The sequence below is a fragment of the Gobio gobio genome, assembly GCF_949357685.1.
Source record: "Gobio gobio genome assembly, chromosome: 6".
NCBI classification, from domain to species: domain Eukaryota; kingdom Metazoa; phylum Chordata; class Actinopteri; order Cypriniformes; family Gobionidae; genus Gobio; species Gobio gobio.
The window spans coordinates 50,959,767-50,972,599 of NC_137102.1; the positions used below are offsets into that span (position 1 = coordinate 50,959,767).

General features: G+C 37.4%; 1 protein-coding gene across 1 annotated transcript in view; it reads right to left on the reverse strand.

Moving 5' to 3' along the window:
- Nucleotides 1–12,833, reverse strand: part of ap1s3b (adaptor related protein complex 1 subunit sigma 3b) — a 16,864-nt gene continuing 4,031 nt past the window's right edge. Inside the window, exons 2-5 of the mRNA XM_079819148.1 lie at nt 6,484–6,662; nt 4,730–4,838; nt 4,068–4,205; nt 1–523 (exon numbers count right to left, since the gene is read on the reverse strand). Of these exons, the coding sequence (XP_079675274.1) occupies nt 488–523; nt 4,068–4,205; nt 4,730–4,838; nt 6,484–6,662 (462 nt within the window). The 3' untranslated portion in view covers nt 1–487. The remainder of the gene's footprint in view (nt 524–4,067; nt 4,206–4,729; nt 4,839–6,483; nt 6,663–12,833) is intronic.

Sequence of the window (12,833 nt, forward strand, 5' to 3'; positions counted from 1 at the left end):
CATATCAAAAAGACAATTTTAATAAGACAATATCAACAAAGTGTGCTCACAAAGCAGCGTTAATATTCCTTCAAAAGAGTTGTTTTTCTTGAGCTAAATGTCTCCTGAGACATGCAACATGTTCAAGAACATGAAAAGGCACTTCAAATAAACCAAGCTTCAAGGTTATTGCAAATACATGATTATTATATAAAATGATTTTGGTATAAAAGTTGAAATTTAGTGCATCATCATCGAAGTTGACCAAACATAATTCTATTCAAAAATACCGCATTAACCCCGATTCAGTTTTATTAAAATTAAATGGAATGGATAAGGATGTATATACCAGCACTGGAAAAAAAAAACACACAATAAATAAGACAATTCTTATGCAGCCCTCATGAATAAAGTCTGTAACTTCTTGCAATGAAAAATTGCGCCTTGAGTGAAGGACACAACCTACACTGCGGAGGCTCTTTGTCACCTTGCATCGCGTCTGCTGCTGTCAGAAGGCTGGTTTGCTCATGTATTCCTCCATCGTCTGAAGAGGAGAAAACAGGCACATAACTGATTACCCTTTCGTGTAATGTGAAGTGACATTTGCAGCTTCCCTTGCCGTGCAGAGGTTAACTCTCCTTCAGATTTATGGACCATGCTTATCAGAATGACATATTGACGGCAAATGATTAGATGCTTTGTGGGTTTTAAAGGAACGGTTCAGGCAAAAATGTAAATGATCGTTTATTCCCCTTCATGTCATTTATACCCCTATGCTATTTTGTGCACAATTTGAGAGAGAGTAAATAATTATATTTTCATTTATGGGTGAACTATTCTTTTAATGTGGTCTCATTTATTTGAGACATGCTGGGAAAGCTGGCATTTAGTAGAGCCGAGAGCTGCTCTGTAAAACCACACTCTCGCACTGGCCATCCGTTTATTTCTCACTCTCTCTTGTTGTCAAATCAATAATGCTTTATGAAGGCGATGGCTTGGGCAGCACCTTTAAAACAGCTGTAGCAAAAAGTCATTTTTAGGGATTCAGCTATTTTTTAAATCCTATTTCAAAACCGTTAATTAGGGCTGGAACGATTTGTCCTAAAATCAAAATCTCGATTAATTGAACATTTTACCTCAATAACGATTAATGAAGGATTATATTGCTCTTCCTTTTTGCTTTCCTTTGTTTTGCCCTCATAGTTCACTGATAAGGTTTGTACTGTAAATATGCTCAACTATTAAAAGGTGGGATATTTTTTTCTAATGAAAAAGTGAATTTCTTTGTGATTTTAACCCTCTGGTGCTCTTCGGTCATTTCTGACCGGAAAATTTTCTGTTTTGAAATTTTAAAAATCACAGCTTCATCAGAATGATATGAAACTTTGTGACTTTTCTAGCATTAGGTATGTAAACACACACAAAATTCGAGGGCATAATTCGAGCATGCTAAGTGGTCATAAATACTCCCACTTGTGCTCTTCGGTCAAAAATGACCACCATAGGAAATGAATAGGAAATCTGCAAAAACACAAATTCACAGAAAAAAAATCTATATTTCTAACAAAACAAAAAATCTAAAACTTTATAATAAATAGTCTTTGAGATTTTTATATATATATATATATATATATATATATATATATATATATATATATATATATATATATATATATTTATATTTATTTATTTATTTATTTATTTATTTTTTTTTCAAATCCATCAACAACAACAAAAATCATTAAATGTGTTCAAAAGAGAACTTGGGAATTCTCAAGCCTCTCCATAGAGACCTCTAGTGATTACACCCATGGTTGCATGATTTCTTAAATAATTCCAAACGAGGGCGCTAATCTGCCTTCAAAAAAAATATTTTGAAGGCCTAGTCTCTATTTTAACCTGAAATACTGCAATAAAAATAAAAAATAAAAAATAAAAAATTACCAAAAAATGTTTTTGTATAATTTTCAATGGCAAAAACAGACCATAATTATTGCATAAATATAAAAAAATACCATCATCTCAAAATACAAAATAAAAAAATAAAACATATTATGGAAGAAAAATAAATTGCATTGGTTTTACTGGGGTGGAGGAAGTAAAATTTTTAGGTGTCCGGTCACTTATGACCGGGAAGACAACCAATGCAACCCCTAAACGAAGAGCACCAGAGGGTTAAAATACTTGAAGGAAACAGCTCACTTTCAGCAGTTAAAGTCTATGGGTCGTAACATTTCTTACAGATTTCTGTTTGTTGTACATCAGATACAGATAAATTAGCACATAGGCCTACATTAAATTTATTTGAATGCATTAATGAGTGATTGTGTGTGAATAAGTCACACCGTCTCTATTAATTATGAAGCTGTGGTTTGTAGTTACTTCAAAAAGGTAGACAAATATATGCTATAACGGTTGAGTTTCTAAGCTACTTTAGTGATAAATCACAGGACAGCGTTGACAATGAGTTTCTGCGCGCGATCTTCACGTGATGTGTGAGCTATTGTCAGTATGAGTGTTCGTGTGTCAATATATCAGGAATTAGTTCAACATAATACACATCCAATGGTCTAAAATGGCTTCAATGCTCAAAAGGGCAGGCCTTAAAGGTGCGCTATGTAACTTTTCCGTCCGCTAGAGGTCGCCTGTTCAAAACAAAGGCATAGTTTGATGACGCCACGTTTGAGCGCAGAACCTTGGGACATGTGGTCTTCTTCTGAGCCGAGTGTTGTGGGAGCGGAGCAAGGCCGCTGGAGCGATTGTTAATAAGATGAACGCAACACACGCCTCGCGAGCAGCGTGACTTTTATTATGCCACAGTCGCCAGTGACACTTCCGCTTTTCCGGTCATGAGTATGAGGTGACGCAGCTCTGTTTATCATATTAGATACATCTGAGTGTGTTGAAAATTATGTTATGACGTCGTGTTGTCAAAAATATCGATATTTCGATATGTAATGATACTGAAATATCTGAAACGATACAATACTCATTTTCTACAGTATCGATACCAGCTGCGCTCTTCTCTCCGACCGACAGCGAGTTGACACGCACCCGCCTCCTCTCATTCAGTCCGGTTAACCCTCTGAACATGGCGAACACGTGTTCTGCTGGATTTTCTTCATGACAGCGTGTTAGTATTGGTGTGACCGGTCTGAAGTACGCACAGGATTGAACGTAACGTTAATTCTGCTAATTCCCGCAGCTTTTGTGCTCGCATCTGAAGCGCACACACAAACACACAACGTAATAAAGCCACCTCTAATATTAAATTATATTAAAAATATCTATTTGACAGTATATGCAGCGTTTTTCCCCGTGGTATCGAAAATGGTATCGAATATCGATACTTTTTTAGGTATCGTATCGAAGTTAGAAATTCCAGTATCGTGACAACACTATTATGACGTTACTCTGTGCGTTCGCTCGGCGGCTGCTATGACACTTGTTGCACACTGCAGTGAGAGTACAGCGCTTCTGCAAAATAAAACCGGAAACCGAGGGTAACGCAGATATGACTCCATTGACAGGCGACTCCCTCACATGTCCCGGTTCCTTGGTTAAAATAGCAATTCTCTCACCATTTACAAATAGTTGGAAACATTTGGGATATTCTAAGTACTCAACTGAACAAAATATATAACACTGGCCTAGTAGTTTTTGGATATTTTACTGAAAAAATTGTACATAGTGCACCTTTAAAACATACAATTGACAAAGTTTAGTGAGGACGAAGTGAAAGTGATCTGGCTCCGGGGCTTGCGCACGCCGTCTGTGTGAGCGTGCATCAGCGCATATAAGAACGACGATTAACTTAACTGTATAAACTGTGTAAAACATGCAGTTACCATAGTAATTTTGAGCATCCAGATTGTACAAACAAAGATAACTGCTCCAGAATAACTGTTTCCGTGTGCCTGCATACTGCACTTGATGTGACTGACTGGGCGGAGTCACGTGACTAAAACTGAAATAACCGACGGTTAGAGGTTCTGAATTTCGGTTTTGATCAATCGTCCAGCCCTACCGTTAATCTTCATTTTGGCTTAATTTTTCAAACTGAATGCATATTAAATTTAGTGTCTCACCTCCTGCAGCATATCAGATGCCTCTACAGACTTCGCAATAGACTGTTTGGACGTCTCCTGGATCTCTCCACCCATCAGAAACTCATCCAGGATGAAATAAGCCTTCTCAAAGTTAAAGATGAGGTCCAGCTCACACACCTGCAAGACAATATGACACAGATAGAAATTGGTAAAAAGAAATAAGAGGGTTAAGAATAAAGTTCTGAGATGTAAGGAAAAATAAATGAATAAAAGAAGTCTCTTATGCTCATCAAGGCTGCATGTGTTTCATCAAAAATACAGTAAAAACATTAATATTGTGAAATATTATTACAAAATAAATGAACCGTTTTACATTTGAATATATTTTAAAATGTAATTTATTCCAGATGGCAAATTACTCCAGTCTTCAGTGTCACATGATCCTTCAGAAATCATTGTAATATGATGATTTGCTGCTCAGGTAACATTTCTTCTTCTTATAGGATTTTTAAAATGTATTAAAGTATTATATAATATAATATCTCACAATATAACCGTTTTTACTGAATTTTTGTTCAAATAAATGCAGCCTTGGAGAGCAGACTTCTTACAAAAACAAACGTTTAACTGTGTCTGTCTTTTATCAAATATATCAAATATTTGCTCTAAAGATGAGAAATAAAGAAACTGGATATATTTACATTGCCAAAGTATTTGTCGAGTAGCTCCACATAACGGTGCAGAATCTCTAAAGCCAGAAGTTCATTATCCTGGTTCTCCAAACCACAGCAGAAATACAGACTGGCGTACCTACAAACAAGCGGGGAAACATTTATACAAAGGGTACACCCAACATAACATGGACAGCAGCAGTTGCGTTTAGAGTTAATTTGAAAAAAAGTCTACAGTCCCTGCTATACAAGTGCTGGCATTGCAAATCTCCATATTTATAAAGGTCACACTGGGAGAACAACAGGAATGAACAGAGAGACAGGTTAAAAGGTGTGAAATACAGATCTGAACCAGGCGAGTGTGAGTAACAGGCGTGTGCGAGTAACAGGCTCTCAGGAACACAAGTGTGAAGACTCGCTCTCAGAAACGACAGCTCCAGTGCCTGACAGAAGGATTTGATGCAGCATAAAAATCTGGGCTGTGACAGAGAATATAGCCAGGTTCTGAAGCATTCAGGTTTAGAAGCTAAATTAAACATATTTGCTCAAGAATACATCCTCGACAAAAGTTAATCAATGTTATTTTTGCATCTTATATCCAGAAAATAAATGTTCTACTATATGAGGTTGACTATATGGTTCTTTATCGTTTAAACATGTTTCCATATTATAACTTCCATTCAGGAATGTAACACTCACTTTTTATGATCAAACCGATTCCCTGTCCTGTTTTACTTAGACGGTCACAGTGAAATGGATTGTTAAAAAAATTTTATGTACACTTTAACAGTGTGTAATGTTCAGAAGTGGCATAAAAATGCTTCTAAGTTAAATCAACTTCAATAGCTCTTTATACAATACAGATTGGTTCAAAGCAGATTTAGAGTGATAAAAGGAAATTATTCAATGATGCAAACAGTTCATTTCAGCTGTACAGCAGCTCTAAAAGAAAATATTAGTATATCTAACGGAATTATTATAATAAATTAAAGCAAAGCACAAAAATGTCCAAGTTTGAGTATATTTGGTCCACTTTCAGACACCATTGTGTGCTAATAGGGGGCCATTGTGTAGGAAGCAGACACTAGTTTTCACTGGAAAACAAGGAGGACTTAGATAGTGGCATGTCATCAGTTAATGACATCAGTAATAGCAGGAGAACCGGACTGAACTGGTTTAAAAACTACAACAAAGGATAAAGTCTATTTGGGCCATACCGGCGTGATGAATCAATCTTCAAGCAAAAAGAACTGGATGAATGTTGGAATGCTACCGATCTGAATTCTAACGTGATGCTGCTTGAATCATAATCACACCTCGTTCGTTCATTGGCCAGAGAAGAAATTGTGCCCAGACTGCCTGGTTTCTCCATTCTATCACCTGATGGAGTTCAGGTTCCTTGCCACCGTCGCCTCTGGCTTGCTTAGTTGCGGACACTTAATATTCAACAATATTATTGATCTGACTGCACTGACGCTGTTGTATGGGAACTGAACTGAGCTGGACGATGACATCATTTTTGGCTTAATTTAATGAATTAACATTAACATTACAGTGTCATCACTGTAAAGCTGATCTGTATTGTATAAAGCTCTAAATAAAGGTGACTTGACTTTGGTTATCTGCTCACACCTAGGTGATGATTAATGACCAAACATGAGAGCCTTAATTAATGCTGAATATAAAGTATTTTGTTTGAAATCAGCATGCTCATTCAAGAAACGCATGCGAGGAACATGTTTTCCAGAATGTATTCCAACCTTTGGCCCGGGTTGAATGCTCACCTCTTATAGACAATTTTCAGGTCCCTCCAGTGCATGAAGTTGCATGTGCGTGGTTTCCGTGCCAACACCATAGTAGTCATGTCCTTCACAATCTTCTTCCTCTCTCTCTCCGGGAGGGGCAGGAACCATTTCTGCAGACGTAACTTCCCCTGACGACTGAACAGCAACAGGAAATGCATCTGTTGGAAAACCATCCAATTAAAATGCATATTCGGGTTAATGATGGTTTCATTCTTCCTTCATTTGGAATGGGTTTGGCTTAGTGGTTAATGATCCAGGTTGGTTACCCAAAGTTGTAGGTTCAAACCCCAGAGGTTAATGAGTTACCAACACTGTGCCTTTGAGCACACCCATGAGAAATGTGCCTGCATGAAAATACAAAAACACTCTGGAAAAGTGGCATTGCTGAATTAAACATGAACAATCCTTTACTTTGCTTTTTGTATTGGTCTGTATTAAATATATGATTAATACACCGATCAGATATAACGTTATGACCACTGACAGGGGAAGTGAATAACACTGATTATCTCTTCATCACGGCACCTGTTAGTGGGCGGGTCAGGGCTTTTTTGGCAGCAAAAGGGGGACCAACACAATATTAGGTCATAATGTTATGCCTGATCAGTGTACATCACAGATACTTTATTCAGGGGTTTTCTGCAGATGCTTCTGGGAAGCAGATGGTAGAAAGAAATTCTGCAACACTGCAGGTGAACTAAGGGCTTTCACACCAAAGTCAAGGCCAAAAATATTCAAGTGAGTGGACTTCATTCCGTGCCTACTCTGTAAATTCATAGTGAATATTACAAACTGTACCGGTTTCTTTAGTCTTTACTTGCCATCAGCAACTTTCTCACATGCACACCATAAAAAGTACCACATCTACTATTCACACATGCAAAAAAAACTCTGCTGACAATTACATTTGAACAGCTGTGATGGAAATACAGCAGAAACTTAAAATAATCTTTTACAGCAATCTTGAGAGAAGCTCTTTCATTTCAGCATCTGTATCTGCATCAGTGAGATAGATAGTCAGGTTTTGACTGCCACATCTCAGGATTACAACTGCATGGAGTAATCGCAACAGCTTCTTCAAAACTCGTGGTTGGACTTCATGCTTCAGAGCTTATTCAACTTTTACATGCTCAATCTGTGAATCAAAACCTGTCTGGCAGCGTTAAAACTTTGAGTCGAGTTGATAATAATCTTTAAAGCCAAAATATGTAATTTTTCACAGCTAGAGATAACTTATTCAAAACAAAGGTGTTGCTTGATGACGCCTTGATTTCACTGATACATTGGAGTGTTTTGAAAGTTATGTAATAATGCAACTCTGTGCATTCGCTCGGTCTTATTAAACAATAAGACTAACTGTGTTGAGCTATTTAACAATGATTAGTTTTCTGTCAAAGAATGTCTCCAAACAGTTGCTCACCTGTCTAATAAAACTAGTGCCGTGAATCGATTAAATCGCGATGAAAAAACATGAGTTTTTAATATTGTAATAATTTCAGTTACTCTCCAAATTAATGAAGAAACTATTTAAAAGACAGCATATTTGAAATATTTGTTGTAATGGCATCTTTTTATGAATGAAGGCCAGTATCACTGATGTCACATTAATGATGTTACATTACAGTAGGGCTGCCACTAACGACTATTTTTATATTGATTAATCAATCGACTAATTTATCACAATTTTCTAAAATTTTACTTAAAAACATTTAAAGGGGTGGTTCCGTGGTTTTTTTTCTAGGCTTGGTTGTGTTTATGGGGCGCAGTATAACATGTCTTAATTAGGGCTGTCAAAAGATTAATCGCGATTAATCGCATCCAAAATAAAAGTTTGTGTTTACATAATATGTGTGTGTACTCTGCCAATTATTATTTATATATAAAATACACACACAAGCATGTATATATTTAGGAAAAAATATATTTTTTTATATATATAAAACATTTATATTTATATATATTATAGATTATATAAATGTATATACAGTATATACATGCAAATATTTCTTAAATATATACATGAATGTGTGTGTATTTATATATAAATAATAATTAACAGAGTAAACACACATATATTATGTAAACACAAACTTTTATTTTGGATGCGATTAATCGCGAATAATCTTTTGACAGCCCTAGTCTTAATACTTCTTTTTTTTTTTTAAACGCTGTATTTTTCTTATATTTTACCTTTATTCCACACCGCTGTCTCCACTGTCCTTTGAACGGCTCGTTTGCTTCCTGCTTCTATGAAGCCCATCCCTCCGAAAAACGCAATGGTCTTAGATTGGTTAGATGGCCAAATGTAGTTTGTAGTTCTGCAACGGCTCTCTCTCTTTCGTAATGACTGCGACGTGTCCATGCCCAATTTTTTGCGTGTTCGTGGGGGCAGTGTTTATGTTAATAGCAAGGGTTTATGATGTCACCAACCCGGGAAGAAGCTTGTTGTAGTCCAAACCGGCCGTTTTTGTAGGCAATAAACTGCCACAACTTTAAAAGACAATATCTCCGTTTACATTGAACTTTCAGCGCTGTAACTTTGCGGATACCGTTTATGCTCAAGCAGCAACATTACACACTAACTAAAGTTAAAAAAAGTGAAATCGCATGCAACCACCCCTTTTTTTTCCATGCAAAAAAACCCTAAACTCACTTGGCCGGCATGTTCCTGCCCTGCCCTGCCCTGCTTCACACAGAATATTAGGTCCGGCCCTTTAAAAGCTGCACGGACGAAATTCATTGTAACACCCGATTTCTCATTCAACTCTGTATACGTTCACTAAAGACATATCCGACAGCGTTTACCCGAATGCTCGCCATGACGTGCATTTTTACATACTGTATTTTTGACCACTCAAACCCAATAATTCATGAAACTGGCGTCGCGATCTGTCTTAGTGAAAGACGGCTGTGCACGCTTCAGGTCAGAGTCCGGCAGCACGAGCACGTCCCGGCCGCGCCACGCTTTTCTGTTGCTTTATTTTTCCTGAGCTGCGCCTATATATTTGACTGTTCTGCTTCCATTGTTTAGTGAACGGAGAAATAGCAGAGCTATTTCAACATTTATTAGGCTTTAAAAAATAACAACTTTTAACTTAAGTGAACTTAAAACAATCTTTACATAAACCAATTATAATAAATGTTATATTTACCCGTGGCCTTCCCTGTTAGACAGTCTACACAGAAATTGAATAAAGTTATCAACACCTTTCTTAACTGCATAAATAATAAATGAAATATAGATGAATCATCATTAAACCCACAATTTTCTCTGTTCCCATTGTTCTTTGATGAACGTTAATGACATCATTAGTGCTGCTGTCACTTTAAGATCGGCCACTATTTAACTCATTTAAGACTCCTATATGAGAATCCTCAACAAAACTGGCATTTTGGCAAACTTCTGTGTTGTTGTTATTGTATGTTCAAGAGCGAAAGAGAACTCAAGGTGTGCACGAGACTGGCGAGTGTATATCGTGTACATGAATGTGGCCGACTCCCTGATCAGTGCCCTGACTACTGAACTAGGGAGCAGATTGAGACGCACCCACACAGACAGGACATTGACATACAGCGCGTTCTCCATTCTCTGTCGCGCTTAGACTGTTTAAAAGCATTTACATGAATAAGAGTGTGATCATAATGTAACGCTAAGCAAAAATGGATATAAAAAAACGGACGCTGCGTTAATTGCGTTAAATATTTTTAATGCGTTAAACTGAAAAAAATTCATTGTCCGCGTTAAAGCAGCACTAGGTAGGTTTTGCTCTCGGGGTCCCCCTACAGTTGGGAAACAGTATTGTCCTCTACTACTGTCGTAAACTCTGTCATTCTACATCAGGGGATGCATCACACGTGCATTTGTTGACATGACAACCATGATAGCCCTGAACACTGCAGGAGTTCACATGCAGGTGTTCTGCTTGCGTCGCGTGTGAAATGTCTTCCTCCCAGGTACAGTGGCATATGTTTCAGAATGTCATATGAATATAATTTCATGGGTTTTATTTTTTTTTTTCAAACGCCAAATGATCGCGATGCTCGCGTTTACAAGCCAGCGTCATTATAGTAGCCTAGTCTATTAGTTCCCGTTTTACAGAATCTATCATGATACTTCAATTCAATGTTTGAGTGGTAGGTAATAACATACATCGTCAATATTATAATATCAAGCTACCCTAGATGAATCTGCAAATTTGAAAAATCGATTCGCATTATAGCTTGAGGCAAGACAAATAAACAAATATCACAGACATGTTAGGTATCCTAAAATATGATTTTGTACGTCTTATGCATTTACTTGCAAGAATGTAGCCCCTCCTCCTTCAGGTCACGCCAACGCGCAAACGCTGGCCCAATGTTGATCCTCGTCCTGCCTTTAATCCGATCACTTTCTCGTTTCCTCCTTTTGCTTTCCTCCGACAAAACCTTTGCTTTCTTATTTTTCTGTGCTGCTTCTGCCATGACTATCACATTCGGCAAACAAATGATAGTTGGGCTCGCACGTCCGAATTTAAGGAAGTGGGGGTGGTGGTGGAAGTGACCTATATGCCGTAAAGCGGTCGAATTTTGTAGTTCTTTTTGTTCTCGGGTTACTACCCGAAACCCGATGTTTAAAAGTACGATTAAAAACTATACAGACCCCGTCAGGCTATGGCAGACGTGTCATTCAACCTGTTGTAAGTCGATGTATCATCACAAGAGTCTTGAAAATATATTATAAAGGTTGAAAAGTTACCAAATGCTGCTTTAACGTGCTAATTTGCCCAGCACTAAATAAAACACATAATATATTGCTAATATATAACGTCTGTGCTGTTTCCATGGTTTCTTTTTGGTTTCGGAAATTGAAGGTAACGCGGGTATGATGTCATTAATAGGTGACGCAGTGGCATGGTCCGTGTCCTGGTTAAAATTGCTTAATTCTCTGGATTTAAACATTCTTGGAAACATTTGGGATAATGTAAGGACACAAGTCAACAAAATATATAACAATGTTCAAGTGGGTTCTGGATATTTTCAATAAATAAAAAATCTTACATATTGCCTTTAAAATATTTTTGCTAGTGCACATGTATGTTGAGCTGTGGTGCTCATGTGAGAGACGCAGGTTCACATCTGGCCTGCATTGTGTTCTGATCGCATTTCCATAATGTCCTGTCTTGCTGTGTCTGTAACTAAAGTTACAAAAAGCCCACTGATAAAATTTAGGAACCATGAAATAGAAAGTGAGAGACAAACTGCATTTCAGACAGAGAACTATGGCTAACCTCTCCCCTGTCACACAAACCAAATCGATGCAAGACTCAATATCCGTGAGACAAAGAGCCAGTGTCAACCACTGGATTGACTTCTACGTCAATCTTTTCCACACAAGAACTAATCAGCTCAATGCAATGATACGGAGAACAAAATCTCAGGGAACGCATCCTAATTTGACCTCCCCCTCTCATTTTGCACAAAAATCTGGCAACGCTTGAAAAGGCCTTGTCTTCTCACATAGACTAACGTCACGACTGGGCAGAGAATATGCGAGTCTCATTGTGAGTCACACAAACCTGCAATAAGCTGCTTTTTTCACTGACTTATCAGGTCACAGCCAGGTCACACCGAAAACTATTACACAGAAACCTGAGTCACACTTCTGAAACAAGATTAAAAAACACACCAGTTCTAGTTGTTGTTCACTTTTATTGCTGGAAAAGGATCACAAGAGAAGCTTCACAGAAATGAGTAACGACATGCAATAAAGCAGCATGCAATACAGAGACCTTCATAACAATTGGGTAAATACTGAAATAGTATTCGTTCTTTAGATGACAGCTGTGCAACAACCATTAAATAAATATATACATCGATCAGGCATACAATTATGCAGGTGAAATAAATAACACTGATTATCTCTTCATCACGGCACCTGTTAGTGGGTGGGATATATTAGGCAGCAAGTGAACATTTTGTCCTCAAAAGCCCTATTCGCACGGGATTAGTATTATCTGGGGACCTCAGGTGATTAAGAAATTACTCGTCCACATCTGAATTTTGCGTGGCAAATTCGCAAGGGATAAGCAAGCCTATGATTTTACTGACTATCTCCCGGATATGATGTCAAGAAATTATAAACAGTCGTATCGATATCATTTTGATTGTTTTATAGTAATAAAAATAATTTAGTTCAGTTAGAGAACAGATGCTACAATTAAAAACTGAACTGAGCAATAATGACAATATACGACGGAAGATTCAGTTTCAAACCTAAATGTAAAAGCGCCCATTTAAGCGAGTTTGTCATTGTCCTTTTCTGTTTTTGTGTTTTTCATTAAGAATAA